Below are 22,325 nucleotides of genomic sequence, written 5' to 3'. Positions count from 1 at the left end.
CAATCCAGGAACTTAAAGACGGGTGACTTTGGATGCACTGAGGCAGAATGGGACAGGTACCTGCTGCAGAATGTCTTTCCATGACACAATACTGAAGAGTTTCCGCTGAGGCAGTTGGACAGCCAGGTTGAGGGCATGAATGGGAAGCTCATCCTCAATTCGGTTCCCAACCACGAAGGCGATGGAGGCCTTCCAATCATTCTGTTACAAGAACAGACAGAATTAGCCGCTAAGTGTTCTTCACGTTTTGTGTCAAAGGCTCTCACTGAAAACCAGGCTACATTTCCTATTTTACTTAAAGACAGAGTTGACCTTGGAACACGTGAGAGATTTATCAAAGCAGCCACAAGGCGGCAGTATTGTGCCAAATTTCATGCAACTTGACTGCAACCAGTTTTCTTAGGAAACCAGGAAAACCTGCAATCCAGAAGTCATTGTAAAATGTTGTCCCCGCTCCACCCCGCCCAAAGTTTGCATTTGCAATCAATACATGATTCGTATTTCACAAATGTATATTAAAATTCAGTCTCAACAACTAACCATTGTTTCATTTCTTAGTTCTTTCTTTAGACAGTGACTCTAAAGAGTGCTAGTTTTATAAGAAATTCAAACAGTAATTGGTACATGTTGGGTGACGCTGAGCGAGTTGCTAGTGAGAACCAGCAAACACCTTCTCCTATTACTGTAACAAGAATGTGGCTGCTAATTCACAGAAGGATTCTTCCCACATCGAGGAAGAAGGCTAAAATATTATTCTTGGACATGGAATTTTGTCTCAAACAATTTAAAGAAACAAGTTACTAAAGACAAGGATCTCATCCAGTGATTCCTTTACCTCTGTTTATTATAATTTCTATAGGAAAAGGTAAATCCCTGGGAGACAGAGGCCTCTGAGCATTTATTCCTAACCCCCACCAGTTCCTGGCGTTTGCAAGGAGGCTGGTTTCTGTTTCTGAACAGAAACTGTCTCAAGGGGGAGGTAGGACAAGCACCCACGACAAAGACACAAGGGAACAGAGATGAAAATAAGGGAAGGCACCCAGCCACATGACCTCACTAGGCCTTAGTGTCTTCCTGTACAAAATAAAGGAGCTGGGTGTGGCAGTATCTAAGCCACCTTCTAGCTCACTGGTTCTCAGCCTGTGGGGCACAACCCCTTCCGGGGTCCAATGAACCTTTCACAGGGGTTGCCCAAGATCATCAGAAAACACAGATATTTACCTTACAAGTCATAAGAGTAGCAAAATTATGACAGAGCAACGAAAGTAATTTTATTGTTGGGGGTCACTGCAGCATGAGGAACTGTATTAATGGGTTGTAGCATTGGGGAGGAGCAGTAGGAAGGTTGAGAACCACTTGTTGTAGCTTCCTCTAGAGGTCTGACATCAATGGAGGAGTAAAACCTACTCTTGGCAGCTGCCAAGAGACTGGAAATCTTCCTGCACTTTTGCTGTTGTTGTTGCTGTTGTTGTTATTGTTGTTGTTGTTGTTGTTTGTGCAGGGTGTAATTTTGTGTGGCTCTTTCGTATCTGTTCTTTTCAGAGTCAGGCGGATGCCAGAGCAGAATCGAGGAGGGGCACAGGGTCCATTCTTTCTTGCCATTAAATAGGAGCTGTCTGCAGTGTTGCCATCTGCAGTGTTTCTCCATGGAAACTTACTGTATAGCAAGGTCCACTCAGTGTCTAGTGTTATTGGGAGAACATAATCATATGTGGAAATAGAAAAATATGTGCTTCTCTTACAATGTGCTAAGCTTGCATGCATGTAGGTAGGCATGCCTTTGTTTTAAACCCTGATATTATGTTAAAACAATCTCTTTGGCTGAAAATTATATATATGTATATATATGTTTATGTATATATTTCATATATATGAAGAGAGAGCAATATTTTTAATCTTCTGGTTCTAAAATGTAAGTATGATATTTTAATAAACTTTTTACAAAAGAATTTCATTGCCACAAACTGATCTTCCTTGCACTGGGTACCACCCTTAACCCACCCCCACCTCCCACCAAAGCTGCATCTATGGAGAGAGCCTCTTCATTCTCACAGAAAGTATTCATCTTCTGGGAGGGAAGGCGGTGTGTTTAAGTTCCGGCAGCGACAACTGCCCCCCACTCCCCTCTTCTCCCTGCAAGTTTCTTTGCCAAAATTTGAAATTTAATGGTGACAAAGGCTTGTCCCTCAGCTCTTTTTAAAAAGACAATTCCAGAAGAGGGTGCTGTAGCCCATCACCTACCTACCCGTTAGGACCCCGTGTCAAAGGCAGATGTCGACCATTCCAGACAAGAAGAAAGAGGGGAGGCAGAGGCTGGAACTAACAATTACTGTGCATGTGCCATGTGCCGGACACATGTTACCCCACAGAACCCTAAGTAACTCCGTGGAACAGGCACACTGGTACGCTTCAGATGGAAAGGCAGGTTCAGGAGTTCAACACCTTGATTAAGATAATTCTGGCAGGAAACCATCTTGGGATCATACTGAATGCCGACAAGTTTGTGATTGTTTCAGGCTAGTTCTGAGAGCAAGTCACTGGAGTCAGAGTGATATTACCAATATGCTACTAATTGATGAAGATTTACAGTACTTGTGAAAGTATATGCCGCCCTCAGAAATGACTTATACTTGACCCTTAGAACACTGTAAATCACATTTTAAAATATGGTATCTTACAGAAGATGAGAGGTGACGGGAGCCCTCCACGTTTCCTTCTTCAGAAGCCCAGTGCTCTGAGCTTTAAAAGCAAACAAGTCCTTTCTTTTTTTTTTTTTTATTATTATTAACTTGAGTATTTCTTATATACATTTCGAGTGTTATTCCCTTTCCCGGTTTCCGGGCAAACATCCCCTTCCCCCCTCCCCTCCCTTATGGGTGTTCCCCTCCCAACCCTCCCCCCATTGCCGCCCTCCCCCCATAGACTAGTTCACTGGGGGTTCAGTCTTAGCAGGACCCAGGGCTTCCCCTTCCACTGGTGCTCTTACTAGGATATTCATTGCTACCTATGTGGAGAAAGAGGAACACTCCTCCATTGTTGGTGGGATTGCAGACTGGTAAAACCATTCTGGAAATCAGTCTGGAGGTTCCTCAGAAAATTGGACATCAAACAAGTCCTTTCTTGACTTTCAATCCACGGTCCCATATGTTGCAACTTTAGGTATCCCTGCTGTCACATTGAGAGAGTTCATCTAAGCTAGAGCAGGGACACTCTTCCCGTTTGATCGGGTCTGGGAAGTCTACCCATGGCCTAGTTTCCACGCACACACTGGGCCTTAAAAACACTGTTTCCATATTGGTTCTGTCCTGTAAGCAGGATCCATGAAGGATGCAGTTGAGCTACAGACTCATGTCTAATCAGATGGCCTGGGCCCCAGGAAACATGAGATGGTGTGGCCGGTCAGGGTGTGGAGGATGCGTGTAGGGAAGGATGCACAAACTCCTGCCTGCAGCAGGGGGCAGCGGGATGCTGGAAAATGCACACTACTGGATGGAGGCAGACTGGAGGGTGCCTAAATAAATGAGGCTCTAAAAGTATACTTCTGGGTCTTGCTGTTAGCATTCCCAGAGAACTGCAGGTTCCAAATCTCTACCAACAACAACCGTTTTAAAAATAGGATGTCATTTTAGAAAAAAAAAAGGGACACAAACATGATTTGGTAAAATATTATTAAAAAAATCTTCTCCACTTAAATCCTACTTCACCATAACAGGTAAAGAGAGTCCTTAAATTTAAGTTCACAAAAAAAAAAAAAAAAAAAAGCCAGAGAAATATGGTATACTGACCACGAGAGGGAGATGGCAGTGTTGCGTTGCAGCCTAGAGAACACGCTTGTGAGTATAGTAGTGTTCCTACCTGTAGGTGAGTTCAAAACATTTCAGGAAGCTTGAGTGTACTTGACAGGAGTTGAGAAAGGAAAAGCCTCCGCTTTAGGAAACCCTGTGACTGTAGATAGTACATGGTGAGGGAGGAGGCTTTTTTTTTCTGGCATACCCCCAACACGTTGACAATGAATGTGGCGCTCTGCTACTTGGAGACATGTATGACACATGACACATAGATAATGCTGTGTTATTGATAAAGTTGGTTAAAAGTGGAACGAAACCATGTATGGACACAATCCATTACCTTCTATTTGCTTAACCAGTCTTACCTAATTTGAAGCCCGGCAGGAGGCCGTCTCAACCAAACACTCCATGTAGTCTCCTAAGGCAAGAAAGCATTCAGTACATGCAGGGAGTCTGGCCAGCCCACCAAGTCTCATGTCTCACAGACATGGGGTAGATTTAGAACTATTTTTCTTTCGTATATTAAAAATTCTCCAAATTTCACTAGGCATTCCATATTCTAATATGATTATAACAAGTCTTTCACTAGCAAGCGAGACGCAGCCTCTGGACAATGGGGCTGTGATTTCTTCCCTCCCTTAGCAGGAGCAGTCAGCTGATATGGGAAAGATAAGGGAAGGCTGCCTTAGTGGTGGCCTTCTATAGCACTTTCTACGAGGAGGTCTCCATGGGCCTCTATCCAGAACTGACCCGAGAGCCTTCATTAGAAAAAGACATATAAAAGTCTTAAGTAAAATCCGTGCTGTGTTGAAGAAGCTGGGATTTGCTGAGAGCCATTTAACGTAAAGGATCAATGCTCAGCTGAAAGGAAACCAAATGGACAGGGTTCGCGAACGTCTTTCTCATGCTAGGGATTTTTTTTTCTTTCAATAGAAGACTTAGCTCTCCATCAGCAGAGGAGTGTTAGTGTGGGCTTTTGGCCAGGAGAAGAAATATTTTCATTACCTCAAACTGGCTGCTACAGTTGTATCTATTAAGAAGGAATTTCTTAACTGTAAACTAAGTTGAAAGTTGAGGTTCAATAATAGACATGCTGTACAATAAACAAGTGCAATATTAATGGCCATGACGTGATTTTACCTGACTCTCCTTTTTACATAGGTATTTATCACAGACACTCCTCTAATTACATAGCCCTCATAATTTCTCATAAAACTTAGTTTGATATATTGGTGTGTCCTGTTAGCAATCAGGTTGTTTGACTGTTGTATCTTTACAATGAGACAGAAATTAGGCCTTATATACTAGTACCCCTGTGGTACCTGCCCTGAACAGAAAGTAGAGTCAGACTCTATGTAAAGGCTGGGGGATACATTTGGACACTCTGAGGACTTCTTGGAATCATAAAGGGTGAGAAAGTAGCACACCAGGTAGCTGTGGGGTACACATTCTGCAGCGCTTCAGTCCCCTACAACAGAACGTATTGAATCTGATGTGAGTCCTACTACGGGTCAGTTCCAAGGATTTGAGTCCCGGTGAGAGTGACTCAGGACCTGACACAGGAGGAAGTAGGCTGCACAGGACACGAGCAACACTAACTACAAAGCCAGTCCATCTCTCTTCCTTCCTTCTTGCTCTTTCCCATCACTCATCAAAACGATGCCCTGTCTCCTCTTCTCTCACCCACTACAAAGAGGCCACCCGTTGTTCTGTGAGCTGAAATTCTATAAGCTTTAGTCATCGTGGAAGAATGTGAAGGCACAGCAAGGGGAGAGAGGGCATGTCTCATCCGAGGAAGCAGCTCACCACACTAGGTGCCCAGGTCCAGATTCAGTAGAGAGCTACATGGCCTAACCCTCTCTTGGCAGCAGTATCACCTCCCACTCGTGTTAGTCCATGATCTCTATCCAGGGATGCATGGGAGCCAATGGCCACCACTCTTTTCATCAATGTCCAGCTTCAAGGAGCTTGCCACAGAGGTAGTTATCGAATGCCACATACCAGGGTGTTCTATCTGGAAGCAGGCTATTAGTCATTTCCCAGCAGTCTTCTAAGATGAGCCGAATGTGTAAGGCTGCCTTAGAGGACATTTTTATTGAAGAAGCCATGACTGTCTTTGAGAAAGTACTAAGGAGCACAGAAGAGTTTATTGTGATGGTTCAGCTGCAGTTTCCTCCCCAAGCATCCTGTGGCATGGTAGGCTGGATTGCCGAGTATGAGTGTGTTGATGTTAGCCCAGGTATAAGCCAACCTTAAGTATTTTGAAGTAGAAGACAAGCTATGTACAGAGGGCAAGCCACTCTGTGGCTCCCCTTCCTTCCTGTCCATTCCTCTCCCATCCCACTGCAGTATCTACAAGTTGAGGCCACTGCCAGGCGGTCTGTGAGAAGGCACACTGCAGTCATTCTTGGGATGAACACTGGTGCACAGTGATTAAGAGACCCAGTTTGGAAGACAGCATGTCTTGATTCAAACTATGGCAGACTAAGCTGTTGAGGTCCTGGGTAAATGACCCAACTTTGCTGTTTTCCATATAAAAATGAAGGCAGCAATGACAAACCCTACCTCTCTGGATTGCTATAAAGACTGAGTGAAAAAAAAAAGATTGCACTGAGACCGTTTTCTAGCAATAAGCATAGCTGATACCACGAATATTAATAGTGTGCAGCTTCTGCTCTCACATGTCATTGTCCTAACATGGATGCTTCAGGCACAATGAGCTTATGGTTGATTCAAGGAAAACAGTATGAGAATATCAATATTATCATTGTCAAAGTCCAATGTTAATTTGAATGATAGTTTCTAAGATAATTTTCTCTTTGAAAATAATAAAGGTGATATGACTCTAAAAGATATTGTTTCCTTAGAAGGGAGGACCCAGGTTTCTCTCTCTCTGTGTCTGTGTCTGTGTCTGTGTCTGTGTCTGTGTCTGTGTCTGTGTCTGTGTCTGTGTCTGTGTCTGTGTCTGTGTCTGTGTCTGTGTCTGTGTCTGTGTCTGTGTCTGTGTCTGTGTGTCTGTGTGTCTGTGTCTGTGTCTGTTTCTCTGTCTGTCTGTCTCTCTCTCTCTGTCTTTCTGTCTCTCTATCTCTCCTATACACACACAAATGCACACACACACACTCACACACACACACTCACCCACACTCATACATACACATCACACACACACACATACTCACACACAGTCTCTCTCTCTCACACACACAGTATCTAGAATACTAAAGATATGCTCATTTGGAGAGCTGTGGGAGAGAACATTTGACTGTGGCAGGAGTTACCTTTCTGTCAATTTTAATATGGTGTAAACTCCGAGAAACATTAGACAACATCAACCACAACCATAACACAACACGACACGATGACTGGAGATAAGTGAGGCTGCTCCAAGCTGTAGATGTGTACACTTGGCTTCATCAGGAGGCAGCGAGTCCTCAGACAACCACGCTGAAGAAGTGTCCCCCAAAGAACTTCTCATTCAAAGAAGATCTGTTTCTATGCTTCAAAAGTGCAAATGGGTCTGTTGTTTGCAGGGGAACAGCACACGTTAAGCTGGTTAGTTTTTGTGGCTCTAGATATAAAACACAGATGTCCACTCAGGGCTAGTTCTTAAAAACAAAAGGAAAGGGAGTGAAGTTTCTGGCCCGAGGCTGAATTCTGGCTCCACCATGCCTTCAAGGTGTAATGAAGTTTACCACCTATTAGACTCGGGGTCTTAAGGGTTGATTTGCTAATTAGATAAGTAAATAAACCCCATGCCTCTATTGCCAGGACCACTTTCTTTCTCTTCAGGGTACCCTCATATTAAAAAGGATTTTCAGAATTCCTGGACTCGTTCAGAGGGTGGTCTTTTCTGCAACAGAAAGGTTCTAGGACATGTCTCCAGACTGCTTTGTATTCATTCCACACACTTACCCTATAGCAGCTTCCCATAAACGCTTCTTGAACTCGGTGGTCAAAACCACACACTAAAGAAAACTTTTACACATGCCTGGTACGGAAAGGCTGACTGAGTGTGTGCTGTTCTATCAGCTGCTCTTGGCACTGTGGAAGGAACTAGGCTTCCAAGACACTGAGATGAGAGAGAGAGAGAGAGAGAGAGAGAGAGAGAGAGAGAGAGAGAGAGAAAGCGAGTGCCTTTGATGCCCCGACAGAGTTGTGAATGTCTGATTCTCAGGGATGAGAACGCCGCAGCCTACAAATAGCTGTACTGTGTGTGCGCTCAGTGGCTGACTGGTTTCTCTTGTCTTCATAAATGTTAAACACGATCTCTAAAATGAGTGAAGAGCTGCCGGGAGGCAAGGGCACATGGCTCAAGTGGTATCCTATTCTGCCTTGCAGTCTCTTACCCAAACGGCCTGTGCTAATCGTTAAGGCTCTGTTTCCTCATTATGAAAAAAAAAAAGTAAAGACAATAATGCAGCCTTTAAAGAAATGTGCTGGGCTCTGATGGACAAACAATACAGCATCATTTTATGAGTTGTCAAGTACGGTATGGAAGGATCTGATCAGTATCTACAAGGGAAGTAGCTGGCTTCCCAAAGGCTCTGCAAATCTGGACTAGAGGGGATGCTTGCCTCTGTGGCTCTAACCAGTCATATCCTTAGGATCTTCTTTAGATGATTTAGACTCTGGCTTAGGCTGTCTGGCTGTTGTTGTTGTTGTTGTTGTTGTTGTTGTTGTTGTTGTTGTTGTTGATGATGATGATTTTTTGGTTTTGTTGTTTTTGTTTTGCTTTGTTTTGTTTTACATTGTTTGGGGGTCCCATCCGAGCAATCTAGCACATGAGCCTAATTCAGTTTTGCTCCATGTGTCAGAGAGTTTTAAGGCCGCTATTAAAACACCACATGGAAAAGCTTTGCAGGGAATTCTACTCTGCAGAGAAACCACAGAAACCACGACACACCTTAACTCTCTCCCCGCCCCCACAGTTGGCTACAATTACAGCTCCATTATGCTGGTGCTCTCCAACCAGTTTTATTGCTTGGAGCAAAATCTGAGGTCCAAAGGGAACTTCAGAACATAAAAAGTAAGGCAGGCTCAGAAAAAAAAAAAAAAGAAACAAGTTTCTCTGGCTTTTCAAACAACAAATATTACATATCAGAGACATTCTTCTACCAGAGGAGACCGGGGAGGGCCAAGCGGAGTCCTACTAATTGCTCCACAAATGTAAAATTAGAATCAGGGACTCACCCCAAAGAAAGGGGTCTCTTTTCATCAGCACACATTAAAAGTGATACTCTTTCATCAACTCCTTCCTCGGGCACTGGGCCTTCTTCTCCTTTCATTAGATTCCCCTCAAGGTTGAGTCACTACCTTCAATGTTAAAACTTCAGACAGAGTCCCAAGTTGCAATTGTACTCAGCGTAGCTCTTTCCCTCACACGTCCAGCCTCCCACTTCATCGGAAACGTTGTCTATCCACTAAACTATGTATCATATTCTGTGCCTTTACACGAGGCTTACCCAGAGGAAACAAAACAAATGCTGTTCTCCTTGATGACCCATGCTGGCCTTCGTCATAGCTGCCACTTAGTTAATGGTCATGGAAAAACCATGTTCTTGCAGTTAGTACAACGGTCTCTCCCCACACCCCAGCATATGATTTGCTGATCATGTTTAATTCCTTCATCTGTCCAAATGAGGACACAATGCCTCAGGTTACTTCTAACAAACTCAAGGGTCCAAGACTACTCTGGTCACAAAGTCTATCCTATTATATCTAACCCGATGAAAGAGCCAACGGATGACAATATTTTGAAGACCAAACTGTAGTCCCCACTGTTTTGTGAGCAGGACAGAAGTGCTTTGCCTGCTTCTGTGTCCTCTTTGTAGATCTAAAAATACGGTCTCCAGGTTACAGTACTGTGAGACAGGAGGGCCAGATCTTATGGAATGTTGAATTTTTATCAAGGAAATGTGGACAGATGGGGTGTCTCTAAGTTCCCTATGGCTATATAAGAAAATGTATGGGGACCTATCTTGGGCAACAATAAGAGGCCGCTGAGGTCACTGAGTTGGTTTCTTTCCTCACTTCAACACAACTCGAGTTAACAGTTTAGTTCAGCAAGCCCTCACTAAATGTGGCTGATGTCACAAACCACAGAGAATACATAAGCATAACTAAGACAGACGACGTTTGCAAGTAAGTAAGCAATGCCTGTGTCTCAGCATAGGGCTAGCTTTGCCTAATCCCTTGTTTGGCCAGTTTATCAGGGGAGATAGGATTCTCTGTTTCTCTTTAGAGCTGTTCTAGGCGGCCATCTTGACTTCTCCAGCTGTCCTGGGTTTGAGGAGGTAATCAAGAGGCAGATTTTTCTCAGAGTGGAGAAACTAGGGTAAGACTCTAAATTGACAGTCAAGGTCAATCAATCTCGGTGGGAGGGAACCCCCTCCCACCAATCTCGGTGGTGGTTGGCAGGATGTGTGGGTGCCTAATAAAATCCTTAAGCCCTCTCTTCCAAGAGTGTTTGAGAGTTTTTCAGGGTTCTGCTCAACTCTCCTTTTGAAGGACTCTTGAAGGGGACAGATTAAAAGAAGTAGAGGTTAGCATGAGTCACGGCGGGGTTGATGGTGGAGGAGTCGGGGACACACACAGGCAGGGCAATTGGGTCACCCTTGGCCTTAGCAGGAGCAGTTCCAACCACTGGAACTGCTTCTGGCTCATGCCTCCATCCTCACACCCACATAACTCACACATCTCCTTTACAACACGAGCCTCATTTATAGCCCAGGAACAAAGCAGACCCAGTCAATGATTATGATAAATCTCAAGCCCTAGATCTGCGCATGGCTGTTAATTTTCTCCAATTACACAGGTACATGGGCTCCATTTATTGGATATATCAGGGTAGTAACTCATAATAATTATTCCTTTCCTATTGGTTCCCTAATAGAGCTCTTACAATAGCTCTTTCAAAGGCAGAATACTGGACCAAGTACTGGAAACCCCTGACTGTCAGTCCTGACTCCAGCCACAGGGTTTTGGAAAAATATTTGAATACTCACCACCTGACTTATGAGAAATAATAATGCTTTCATCAGAGTCATTCATTCATTCATTCATTCAACTAAGACCCATTGAGAAATGATCAACACTGAAATGGGCTTTGAAATAGAGTGGATAGCCTAAGGCACCAAACCTCACTCAACCTCAGCCTCTGGAGGGTGAAAGGTTGTTCTATGTTCAAACATTTTATACCTAGAAATCAGTGTATGAAGCTTCCATATCAGTTATTACATTACTCATGATAATTTATACATTCATACTATTTGCTTGGAGGGCACTTATGTTGGCATGATCTTAGAAATTAAAGATATAAGGATAATCACACAGAAACAAAGCTACACATAGACTAATGGAGACATACACTATATATATGTGTGTGTATGTGTGTGTATATGTGTCTGTGTATATATATATATACACACACACACACATATATGACTATTCGGATAGAACTCAAAACACAATGCCGAATTAATCTAACTGCAGAATTGGTTAGTATCATGTGAGAGTACCTGTACCCCCATTCACCTTTTCACCCTCTGTGTCTAGGACAGCACCTCCAGCTTAGGGGTTCTCAGAATAACTATTACTCAGAGTGGAATCATGTCCTGACCTCTGCAGGTTTTTATTTACGTGTCTACACAAGTAGACTCAGGCTGAGAAGATATGCATTGGACTCTGCTGTCTTTAGTTGTCTGCAAGAGCATGGGTAGGAGGTTATTTACCGGAGCATGGATAACCTGCAGTGGTTTATATGGCTGAAGAAGGTGGTATCCCTTCTTCCAGTACCATTTACAGTCAACAGTCTCTCATGGAGAGGTGGAGTCTCAAAAACTTTTCCCTCTTCCATGAAAAAGTGTTGTTAGGCTCAGTCTTGTGCCAGTAGACGTAGTGGCAGTGAGCTCACGAGTGCAGCGGTCCTATCATGTCAAGATGCAACCTCAGGCTCTTGCCGTCTGTCTGCCTCCCTGAGCCTTGGCTGCCAAGCGGGTAATAGCTGTGCCCTGTTGACTGCCAAGCACAGTACAGTCACTCTTTTTCTGCACTTGGAGCAGTTGCTAGACTGTACTTTCGACTTGGTCTGAAGACTTCTACTCTGACTCTCTCCCATCTTCTCCAAATCAACATGCCCACAACTGACTCCTTTACTTCTCTCATTGCTTACAACAGCACAATACAAACAAACGCCCCCATCACAAAGAGTAAAACCCATGCAGTTGATTCTACTAGCTCAGTTTCTCAAATTTCTATGCCTTCTAGTCATCGCAATTTCTGATCCTTCCCCCCCTTCCTTGGGTGTGTAATCAATGACTTCTCTCCCCATTCTCCTCACTGCACCTTGCCTTTTACTTGACCATTTATGTGCATTTTAATTAAAATAGAATTATACCACTTCAGTCCTTTCTTTTTCTTTTTCCAGGCCCTTCTGAATATTTCCTCAGCTCTCTGTCTTGCTCAGCCAAGCCTCTTTCTTCAGCATGCCCTCCTTCTGGGTGAAATGCATGCTACAATTGTGACTTTCGCCTGAGCACCCTAGTCCATGGTGGCCACACCTCCTCTGAAGCAGTTGCCAGCCCCTCCCCAGCAATGTATCACTTACACTGTGCACAGCATCTTAGTGAGTGTGTGTCTGAAAGCTTAGATTGCATGAGGCTCCTGCTTACCAAAGCACAGGTCGTCTGAATTGTATGCCTTCTCTCAACTCAATGAGTGTAGGATTTGGACTGAGAACTTGTATTTGATCAATATGTTCCTAAATGAATGTTGTGCTTCTGGATCAGGAATCAGACTGTTAGAACCACTTGTATCTTTTTTTTTTTCAGATGTAATGTCTGGGTGCCAGGAATTCTCCATTGTTCTTTTCCCCATTGAACTCCCCTTTTTACATATCCAAGTTGCTAATAGAACATTAATTTAAAAGGAAAGAAATAGTGTTTTCAATTGAACTTAATTACTTGATGAAGTCGTGTCAAACTTCTACATTTTACAGTGCAGGCCAAGAAGTCTTTCCTATTGGATTAATTTAAAACAGTATGTCAAGTACAGTTGCCTGCTATGTCAAACAAAATTGAATTCTAGCCACTTGTTCGTGCTGATGAAATCTTTCACTGACCATGTAAACTCAGATGACTTTAAAGACCTTTCCCTGGTAGCCGAATTGTAAAACACAGGAAACTTTTAGCATCCCTGCTTTTGTTAGAAGAATTATAAGAATAATTATATGATTATAAGATTATAAGAATGATTTGAACTGGAAATGATGCCGATAGATAAATCCAAGAAAAATGACATTGCCAAAGAAGCTGGGGCCAGACTTTGAGTGATCCTATCCTTGAATTGGTGAAGGGGACTTTTCAGGGTAGCCCTGGAGGATGAATGCATGTGCTTACCTGACTGAGGTTGACATTAGCTAGTCAATAGTCAAGTGCTGCCTCACACTTGGATCACCAAAAATTCAAAGACATGGTTAAAATATCTAGTCTCTGATATGATGGCCACTGTCAACTTCTTTTCCACTAACCCTTTCTTAAGGGTAATGCCAAATTCATAAGCATAACAAGTAAGATAGTAAGTAGTGTTGATATCTTGTTTTTATAGTGACAATAACAAGTATAAAGAAATGTGTTCTTGTTAGTATGATTATCTACCTGACAGGATTAGAATCACCTAGAAGACAAACTCTGGCCATGCCTGGGAGACTGTTTCCAGAGAGGTGTAACTGAAGTGGGAAGGCCCCCTCTGAATGTTGGTAGCAACGTTCCATGGGCTGGGGGTCCTAGACTGAATGAAAAGGGGACCTCCAGCTGGACATCGGCCTTCTTCTCTGCATCCTGACTTTGATGTGATGAGACTAGTGGCTTCATGTTTTTGTCAGACAGCACAGCCAGAGGTGTCCCCATGGCTATGCCTTCCCTCTTTTACTGGATCAAACGCTCAAATGCTTGAGGCAAAATAAATTCTGTCATTAAGCCACCTTCATTGGGTAATTTGTCACAGCAACAAGAAATGTGACAGATGGACCAGCATCTGCAATAGGTGACAGGGACAGAAGAATAGGTCAACTCAGTGTTACTAAAATGAATGAGTATAGTCACGAGTTTGCGAAGTGCTTTTCTGTTCAATATATACTGAGTGAGGAATATCTATATTGCCTGGGCCACTCCAGGTCATACATTATAATTATATTTAACAGAAAATGAATAAGAAAAACACACAAAGGGGATGGTGAGTATTGAAGACAAAGAAAACCAGGAAACAAAATTTATCTAGACATTTAGAAAGCATTTTATAAGTTTCCCTACCAAAATATTGAGTTACCATGGAAGTAGAAGAAAGATTTGTCATGGTGAATGTCTGGCTTGGAGACAAAGGTGAGGTTAAATGGGGCATTCTCTGCGTGAAGACATGCTAACAGCAGGGAATTCTGGGAACTGACCTTGGATGATGGAACTTATTAACTGCCACAAAGGATATGAAAATGGACTACATAGTGAGATTTAAAGTTATGTGAGATTATTTTCTTTGCCATTGTGTCTCACTGATTTTATTTTACAGGAAAGTCTTATGTGAAGACTTGACCAAGGAGATACACAGCAGACATGATCCAACTAACAGATCAAGGCTTCTCCTTCTCTGCCTTGTTTTTGTTATCAGCCTCGATGAGGAGACGGTGCTAGGGGAATGAGTGAGTAGGACAAGGAGGTATTCTAAATCTTTGAGGAAGCAGATATACCCATGAGATTCACGAGTCTGGTAAGTGAGTTCACCAAGGGAAATTGTATATCCCAAATTGTAGCTTCCAGTATGGAGGTTCTCCTATCAGTCTCAGCAAAGACATTTATATGTGATGACTCCCAGCTGCCACAGAGGCCTGTGCTACAGTCCTGGGCAAAGTCTGTGTTTACCATGTTCAGAGAAAGGTGAGGGGGAAGTGGAAGACAGACGTTTCCCACCAGAGAAGTCTACACTTGGAAAGCTAGGTTCAGTTTTAGACACAGGCAAAGGGGTTAGAGCATTTGGAAAGAGGAATAGAGTGAAGAAAGGGACTAAGTTGGGGAACTACTAAAACAATGTTAAGATAGAGATGGGGGAATACATTCTGAGAATGATGGAGGGTTGGACAATGGCTCAGCAGGTAAGGGTATTTACTGCCATGCCTGATGATCTGAGTTCAATCCAAAGGACCCACATGGTAAAGGAGATGACTATGTTGTCCTCTGACCTTGGTGCATTCCCCCAAACCCCATATAGTAAATACATTAGTAACAGTAGAATTAAACTTACCAGATGATTGGCAACCTCATAAATTACCAACAAGAATAGATTGGCGCAATTCCTTCAGACATTTGTAAGGCAGTAGTTACTAAAGTTAAACATAGGCTAGTCCTACAACATAGTATTTCTAGACTTGAACATCTGTCCCAGGAGAATGAGTGCATATGGTCAAGGACAAGCTTGTACATGTATTATGTAAATCCTCTCCCTCAGAGATAAGCCAAGGGCCAAATGAAGAAAAAATGTATGGGAAAAGCTAGAGGACCTTTATGTCATGAATGAAAAAGAATACACTAGTTACTGATGCAGAAACAAGCATGGACCTCATAGACCTTGTGTTGAACAAGAGAACAAATTATGTCTCAGCTTGTTTAAGGAACACTGAAGAGCAAGCAAATCGTTTGAATGGTGCCTGACATGTTGAGATATATATGTATGTATATATATATAATAAGCATGTAATATTATTTATTTTACCTTGATTAAAAATAATGGAGAGAAGAAAGAACATAGTTCAGAGAGGGGTGATTTTGATATTAATGACTTGAAGAATCCCTGTATTCACTTTCTCCTTCCTCCGAGTAACACAATATACATAAGACACTGCATTCTGGACAGGGTATCGAAAGATCACATTATTCAGTCCTTATCTTTGAGAAGTCCACAGTCAAGGAAGGTAACAGCCTGCATAATAACTCTAAGAAGTATGGCAGCCATAACTGTGATATTTACAAATGTGTTGAGAACATGGCAAAATGGTCATTGAAGCGAGAGCTCCGTGATAGCTTCGTGTGCGGAATATATTTAGTTCATGACTTTGAGAATGACAAGAAGATTGACAGGCATTCTCTGAGAAGGAAAGGTATGTTAAAAAAATATTCTCTGTCTCCAACAAAATGTCAGCTTGCAGGTGTGAGCTGTCCAGTTATCTAGTGAGACGAGGCAGCTGAAGGGGAGGGATATGGAGATGGGGATTAAGACAGAAAAGCTCCCAAGGGCTAAGTCAGTGACACTGAGTAGGAGGTGAACATGGCTATGTGGGCGTTATAAAAGGGCACATATGAAGGGTGAGAGAGGAGTGGACATAGTACAGATGGTCACTGGACACAGGAGCAGGTGGCAGGCTGAATGCATTCTAACTGGTAAGAATGGAGTAGTGTAAAATTGAGAATGTAAGGTCTAGTGTGAGCTCTGGAGCACAAACTGGAACCAAGCAAGCAGTTAGACCAGGATCCGGGGCACTCCGACTTAGCAGGCAGCTAAGTTTGTACCATGCAGCTATAGCTAACTTCAGGGGCACAGGCAGCTCCGGATAGGCTCGTTCTACTGCTTGGTACTTATTAAATTTTTATCTTTACTTTGATTATTGAGCAATCCAATTATTGCTTGTACATAGTATGTATAATATATAAATTCTTGATGAAGTAACAGATTATCAGAAAGAAACTGCAAAATCTGACTGCAGTTCTGATTAATATCACAAACAGGTAATAAGCCTGTCTCCCCAGAGGTCAAAGATGGAAAGAATCACATGAAACCTGAGATGTGCATTTACATTGTGCAAAAATCATTTTAACAGCCTGGCATTAGAGGTACATGCCTATAATACCAACACTCGAGAGGCTGAGGCAGGATGATATGAGTTTGAGGCCAGTCCGGGCAACACAGTGAAAGCCTGTATGGAAAATGAAAAGCACTATGACGTCAACAATTTATTTGTATTTCTAAAGTAACGGCAATGATGACAGCATAAACTTTGGCTTGGTGCTAGTGACAGGAGAGGAACTCAGTGTTGGTGATGCTAAAACTGGGGAGGGAAAACGCTTTCAAAACTACTCTGCCCACCCACATACACACAAAGCTGTGTTTTTCTGAAACTCCTGTTTTGAGTAAGTCAAACGTGCAACCACCAACCAAGGAAAGTGAAAGGGCATGTTAAATCAGTCCTTCATTAAATCAGTTGAAATAAGTTTTTAATCAAAGCATATCAATAAAGTAACTAGAAAACAGGAATATCAAAAAAGTGACTGGAAAACAATGTATCAAAAAATGATTGGAAAATAATTTATCAATGAAGTGATTAGAAAATATTTTAAATCACTGGAACTTTTAACGTAATTCATTATGTCCGTAAGCATTATCAGGAAAGGGGCCCCTCACCCAAGCTTCTGCAGTACCATCTGTATGTGCTGATCCATTGCAGGTTTATATATAGTCTTAACTTTGGCAAAGCAACATTTTGGAAATATGAATCAAAGCAGTGACTTTTTAACTGTCTCTGATAAAACCTCAACTTCATACTAAAATCAGATCTAACAGGTGAAAGTCACGATTGCAAAGCTAGCAAAATGGTTTCTATGCACCCAGTGGAGTCAGGAGGGCGGCGTTCATAGTCCACCCTGTATCTGCCGGTACAGAATAAAGACGATTTCAGTGTGGGCTTCTGGGAAAAGGAGCGTGAAGAGATAGGAAGGCTGGAGACACAGCACACGCCTAGAATGCTGGGGATGCCCCTCGTGAGCTCAACATTGAAGAAATCACAGTAAGAACAAGGAGACTTTACCCAAGGAGAGAAACTGAGCAAGAGCTTCAAACGTCAACAAACGAGTGAAAGAATGTTACAAAATAGCAGGGGAAGGAAAGAAGGAAGACGCAAGTGCTGACCTGCACCCCTTGGGTATTTCTTTCAGTACAAAAATTGAACCGAGAGATGCAGAACATGCATTAGATGAAATAAACAGAGACTCCATTTAAGAAAATGATCTACCAAGCAATGGTGGCACCTTCAGTTTTATCAGAAAGAAATATAAGTAGGTTGTCCACCTGACAATAATGAAATCAGCCACGAAGGGAGTGATGGCTTCTGAGTCAGGCAGTGGCTAGATGCCGCCATGAGTGAGCTCGAGATGGAGAGAACCAGAATAAGAACGAACGGACTTCACCCGAGGAGAGAAACTGAAGAAGAGTTTTAAAATCTACAAGTCAGTGAAAGGATGCTGTGAGGTAAGCTGGGACGTTTGAATGAAGGCCAGGCTGACAGAAGGTGGTAGTCCTGCCCCCAGGACAATTCTGCCCCCTCACCTCAGGAGCCTCAAATCCTGCCCCAGCTTTGGGTGAGATAGTGATTCTCATAGCAGTTGGGAGGGTGGTGGGGAGAATCTCCTTCTTCAGACTTCTTCAGACTTGGGAGGTGGCTCAACCAGGGAAACTGTCTCACTGAAAAATGAGTCTCTTTTTCTTAAACTATGTGACCAGCTTGAGAAGGAATCTATTGTTAAAAACTGAGCTACCTTGGGGGCTTGAAATCAGGGAACATCCACAGGTCAATGAGACAGTTTGGCTTGTCTCAGCTCCTGGATGGGAGAGGGCTCACGAAGCAGCTGAGGAAAGAGGAAAGGATGACTGTTGTGATGAAGGAAGCAGGTGGCAGGAGGCTGACTTAGGCTGGGGTTGTGGCTAGGAATTGACTTCCCCACCTTGTAATTACCCTGTAGGGTGTCTGTGTGTATATGTGAGAGAAAGTATGTGTGTGTGTGCACATATGTGTGTGCATGTGTATGTGTGTGTGTGTGTGTGTGCATGAGTATCTAAGTGCCTGTGTGTGTGTGTGTGTGTGTGGTATGAATATGTGCATATGAGTGTGTGCATGTGCATGCTTGTGTCTGTGTGTCTATGTGCGTATATTGTGTGCATGCATGCCACAATATGTGAAGGCCAGAGCTAAACCTTGGGTGCAGTTCTCAGGAGTTATTAACCTTGCCTTTTAAAGAGAGGGTCTTTCACTGGGACTTGGGGATTGCCATCTTGGTTGGCTGTCTAGTTAGGGGTCTTGAGGGATCCTTCTGGCTGCTCTTTATGTGGGTGTTCAGTACTAAATTCAGGTCTTTCTGCTTCTGTGGCAAGAGTTTGATGGACTGAACTACCTCACCAGTGCCTGCCCTCCAGTTGATAAACTGGGAGGTGTGAATCTGGAGCCACCCAGTGTCATTCACTACTGTAAAGCCAGCAGTCCTGAATTACCAGTGGTGTACATGATATGTATAGTCAGATACCTTTATCATGAAGTCAGGCCTTCCACTGGCTCAGAGCCCAGTGTGATGGCTACTGTCCACACTCTCCAATGTAGTTGGGGGATACCAGAGGGTATGATCTGGGATCTTAACAAGTTGAGAGATCTGATCAGCCCCAGACTACAAAGCTAGATGTGGCCAGCAGAGGCTCCAGGAACAGAAAGAAGAAAAGTTATGGTGAAGACAGCATATCTGGATATCAGGTGCTTGTCTCTCAGGATCAGTAACAGCAGAAACCGTAGGAAAGAGGAGTCCACAGTATAACTGACCCCACCTGCATCCATTCACATACTTGGCAATACTAGTTTTCAACGACTCAGAAAGATGTATATCTACTTTTAAAAAATATATTCTTTTAGCTTTATTGCTGTCAGAAAATACTCCATCAGAAAGCAACTTGGAGGAAATAATTTATTTCATCTAATTCCAAGTCCTAGTCCATCACTGTGGAGAAGTCCAGGTAGGAGCTTCAAACAATTAGCCACATCACATCTATAGTCAGGAGCAGAGAGCAAGCCAGAACAAATGTGCTTGCTTGCTTGCTTGCTTGCTTGTTTGCTTGCTTGCTTGCTTGCTTGCAGTCAGTTATATTTCTCCACTCATATGGTTTGGGATCATTTGCCTGGGGAATGGTGCCACCCACAGTGGGATGGGTCTTCCTATATCAATTACCCCTTAATTATAACAATACTAACGGGGTTGTCCTCAAGTCAACTTAACATTAACAACTTCACCGAGAATCTATTCCTAGGAGATTTTAGCTGTGTCTAGTTAATAATTAAAGCTAATTATTGCAGATATTTACCAGACTTTTTACTTTATTGTATGCAAAAAAATTCAACTGTTACGTTATATTTCTCTACATATTTACCTAATTTTGTTTATAAGTTTTTAATTTTTGAGCAATATTTTTTTTATTAACTTGAGTATTTCTTATATACATTTCGAGTGTTATTCCCTTTCCCGGTTTCCGGGCAAACATCCCCCTCCTCCCTCCCCTTCCTTATGGGTGTTCCCCTCCCAACCCTCCCCTCATTGCCGCCCTCCCCCAACAGTCTAGTTCACTGGGGGTTCAGTCTTAGCAGGACCCAGGGCTTCCCCTTACACCGGTGCTCTTACTAGGATATTCATTGCTACCTATGAGGTCAGAGTCCAGGGTCAGTCCATGCATAGTCTTTAGGTAGTAGCTTAGTCCCTGGAAGCTCTGGTTGCTTGGCATTGATGTACATATGGGGTCTCGAGCCCCTTCAAGCTCTTCCAGTTCTTTCTCTGATTCCTTCAACGGGGGTCCTATTCTCAGTTCAGTGGTATGCTGCTGGCATTTGCCTCTGTATTTGCTGTATTCTGGCTGTGTCTCTCAGGAGCGATCTACATCCGGCTCCTGTCGGTCTGCACTTCTTTGCTTCATCCATCTTGACTAATTGGGTGGCTGTATATATATGGGCCACATGTGGGGCAGGCTCTGAATGGGAGTTCCTTCAGTCTCTGTTTTAATCTTTGCCTCTCTCTTCCCTGCCAAGGGTATTCTTGTTCCCCTTTTAAAGAAGGAGTGAAGCATTCACATTTTGATCATCCGTCTTGAGTTTCATTTGTTCTAGGCATCTAGGGTAATTCAAGCATTTGGGCTAATAGCCACTTATCAATGAGTGCATACCGTGTATGTCTTTCTGTGATTGGGTTAGCTCACTCAGGATGATATTTTCCAGTTCCAACCATTTGCCTACGAATTTCATAAAGTCATTGTTTTTGATAGCTGAGTAATATTCCATTGTGTAGATGTACCACATTTTCTGTATCCATTCCTCTGTTGAAGGGCATCTGGGTTCTTTCCAGCTTCTGGCTATTATAAATAAGGCTGCGATGAACATAGTGGAGCACGTGTCTTTTTTATCTGTTGGGGCATCTTTTGGATATATGCCCAAGAGAGGTATAGCTGGATCCTCAGGTAGTTCAATGTCCAATTTTCTGAGGAACCTCCAGACTGATTTCCAGAATGGTTTTACCAGTCTGCAATCCCACCAACAATGGAGGAGTGTTCCTCTTTCTCCACAACCTCGCCAGCATCTGCTGTCACCTGAGTTTTTGATCTTAGCCAATCGCACTGGTGTGAGGTGAAATCTCAGGGTTGTTTTGATTTGCATTTCCCTTATGACTAAAGATGTTGAACATTTCTTTAGGTGTTTCTCAGCCATTCGGCATTCCTCAGCTGTGAATTCTTTGTTTAGCTCTGAACCCCATTTTTTAATAGGGTTATTTGTCTCCCTGCCGTCTAACTTCTTGAGTTCTTTGTATATTTTGGATATAAGGCCTCTATCTGTTGTAGGATTGGTAAAGATCTTTTCCCAATCTGTCGGTTGCCGATTTGTCCTAACCACAGTGTCCTTTGCCTTACAGAAGCTTTGCAGTTTTATGAGATCCCATTTGTCGATTCTTGATCTTAGAGCATAAGCCATTGGTGTTTTGTTTAGGAAATTTTTTCCAGTGCCCATGTGTTCCAGATGCTTCCCTAGTTTTTCTTCTATTAGTTTGAGTGTATCAGGTTTGATGTGGAGGTCCTTGATCCACTTGGACTTAAGCTTTGTACAGGGTGATAAGCATGGATCGATCTGCATTCTTCTACATGTTGACCTCCAGTTGAACCAGCACCATTTGCTGAAAATGCTATCTTTTTTCCATTGGATGGTTTTGGCTCCTTTGTCAAAAATCAAGTGCCCGTAGGTGTGTGGGTTCATTTCTGGGTCTTCAATTCTATTCCATTGGTCTATCTGTCTATCTCTGCACCAATACCATGCAGTTTTTTATCACTATTGCTCTGTAATACTGCTTGAGTTCAGAGATAGTGATTCCCCCTGAAGTCCTTTTATTGTTGAGGATAGTTTTAGCTATCCTGGGTTTTTTGTTATTCCAGGTGAATTTGCAAATTGTTCTGTCTAACTCTTTGAAGAATTGGATTGGTATTTTGATGGGCATTGCATTGAATCTGTACATCGCTTTTGGTAAAATGGCCATTTTTACTATATTAATCCTGCCAATCCATGAGCATGGTAGATCTTTCCATCTTCTGAGGTCTTCTTCAATTTCTTTCTTCAGAGGCTTGGAAGTTCTTAGCATACAGATCTTTTACTTGCTTGGTTAAAGTCACACCGAGGTACTTTATATTATTTGGGTCTATTATGAAGAGTGTCGT

At 42.8% G+C, this 22,325-nt stretch overlaps 1 protein-coding gene across 5 annotated transcripts in view; it reads right to left on the bottom strand.

Moving 5' to 3' along the window:
• The window catches only part of Spag17 (sperm associated antigen 17), a 244,918-nt gene that overhangs the window by 200,972 nt on the left and 21,621 nt on the right, over positions 1-22,325 (bottom strand). For all 5 annotated transcript variants that reach the window (XR_015669308.1, XR_015669316.1, XR_015669314.1 and 2 more), the window contains 1 exon segment: positions 61-201. Coding sequence is in view for 2 of the 5 variants with exons in the window: in XM_087634617.1 (XP_087490743.1) it covers positions 61-201 (141 nt within the window). In the remaining 3 variants the exon portion in view is untranslated.

The sequence above is a fragment of the Rattus norvegicus genome, chromosome 2 (genome assembly GCF_021556685.1).
Source record: "Rattus norvegicus strain SHRSP/BbbUtx chromosome 2, alternate assembly SHRSP_T2T, whole genome shotgun sequence".
In the NCBI taxonomy this organism is placed as follows: Eukaryota; Metazoa; Chordata; class Mammalia; order Rodentia; family Muridae; genus Rattus; species Rattus norvegicus.
The sequence above is the reverse complement of the archived record's forward strand: the minus strand, read 5'-3'. Positions and strand labels throughout refer to the sequence as shown.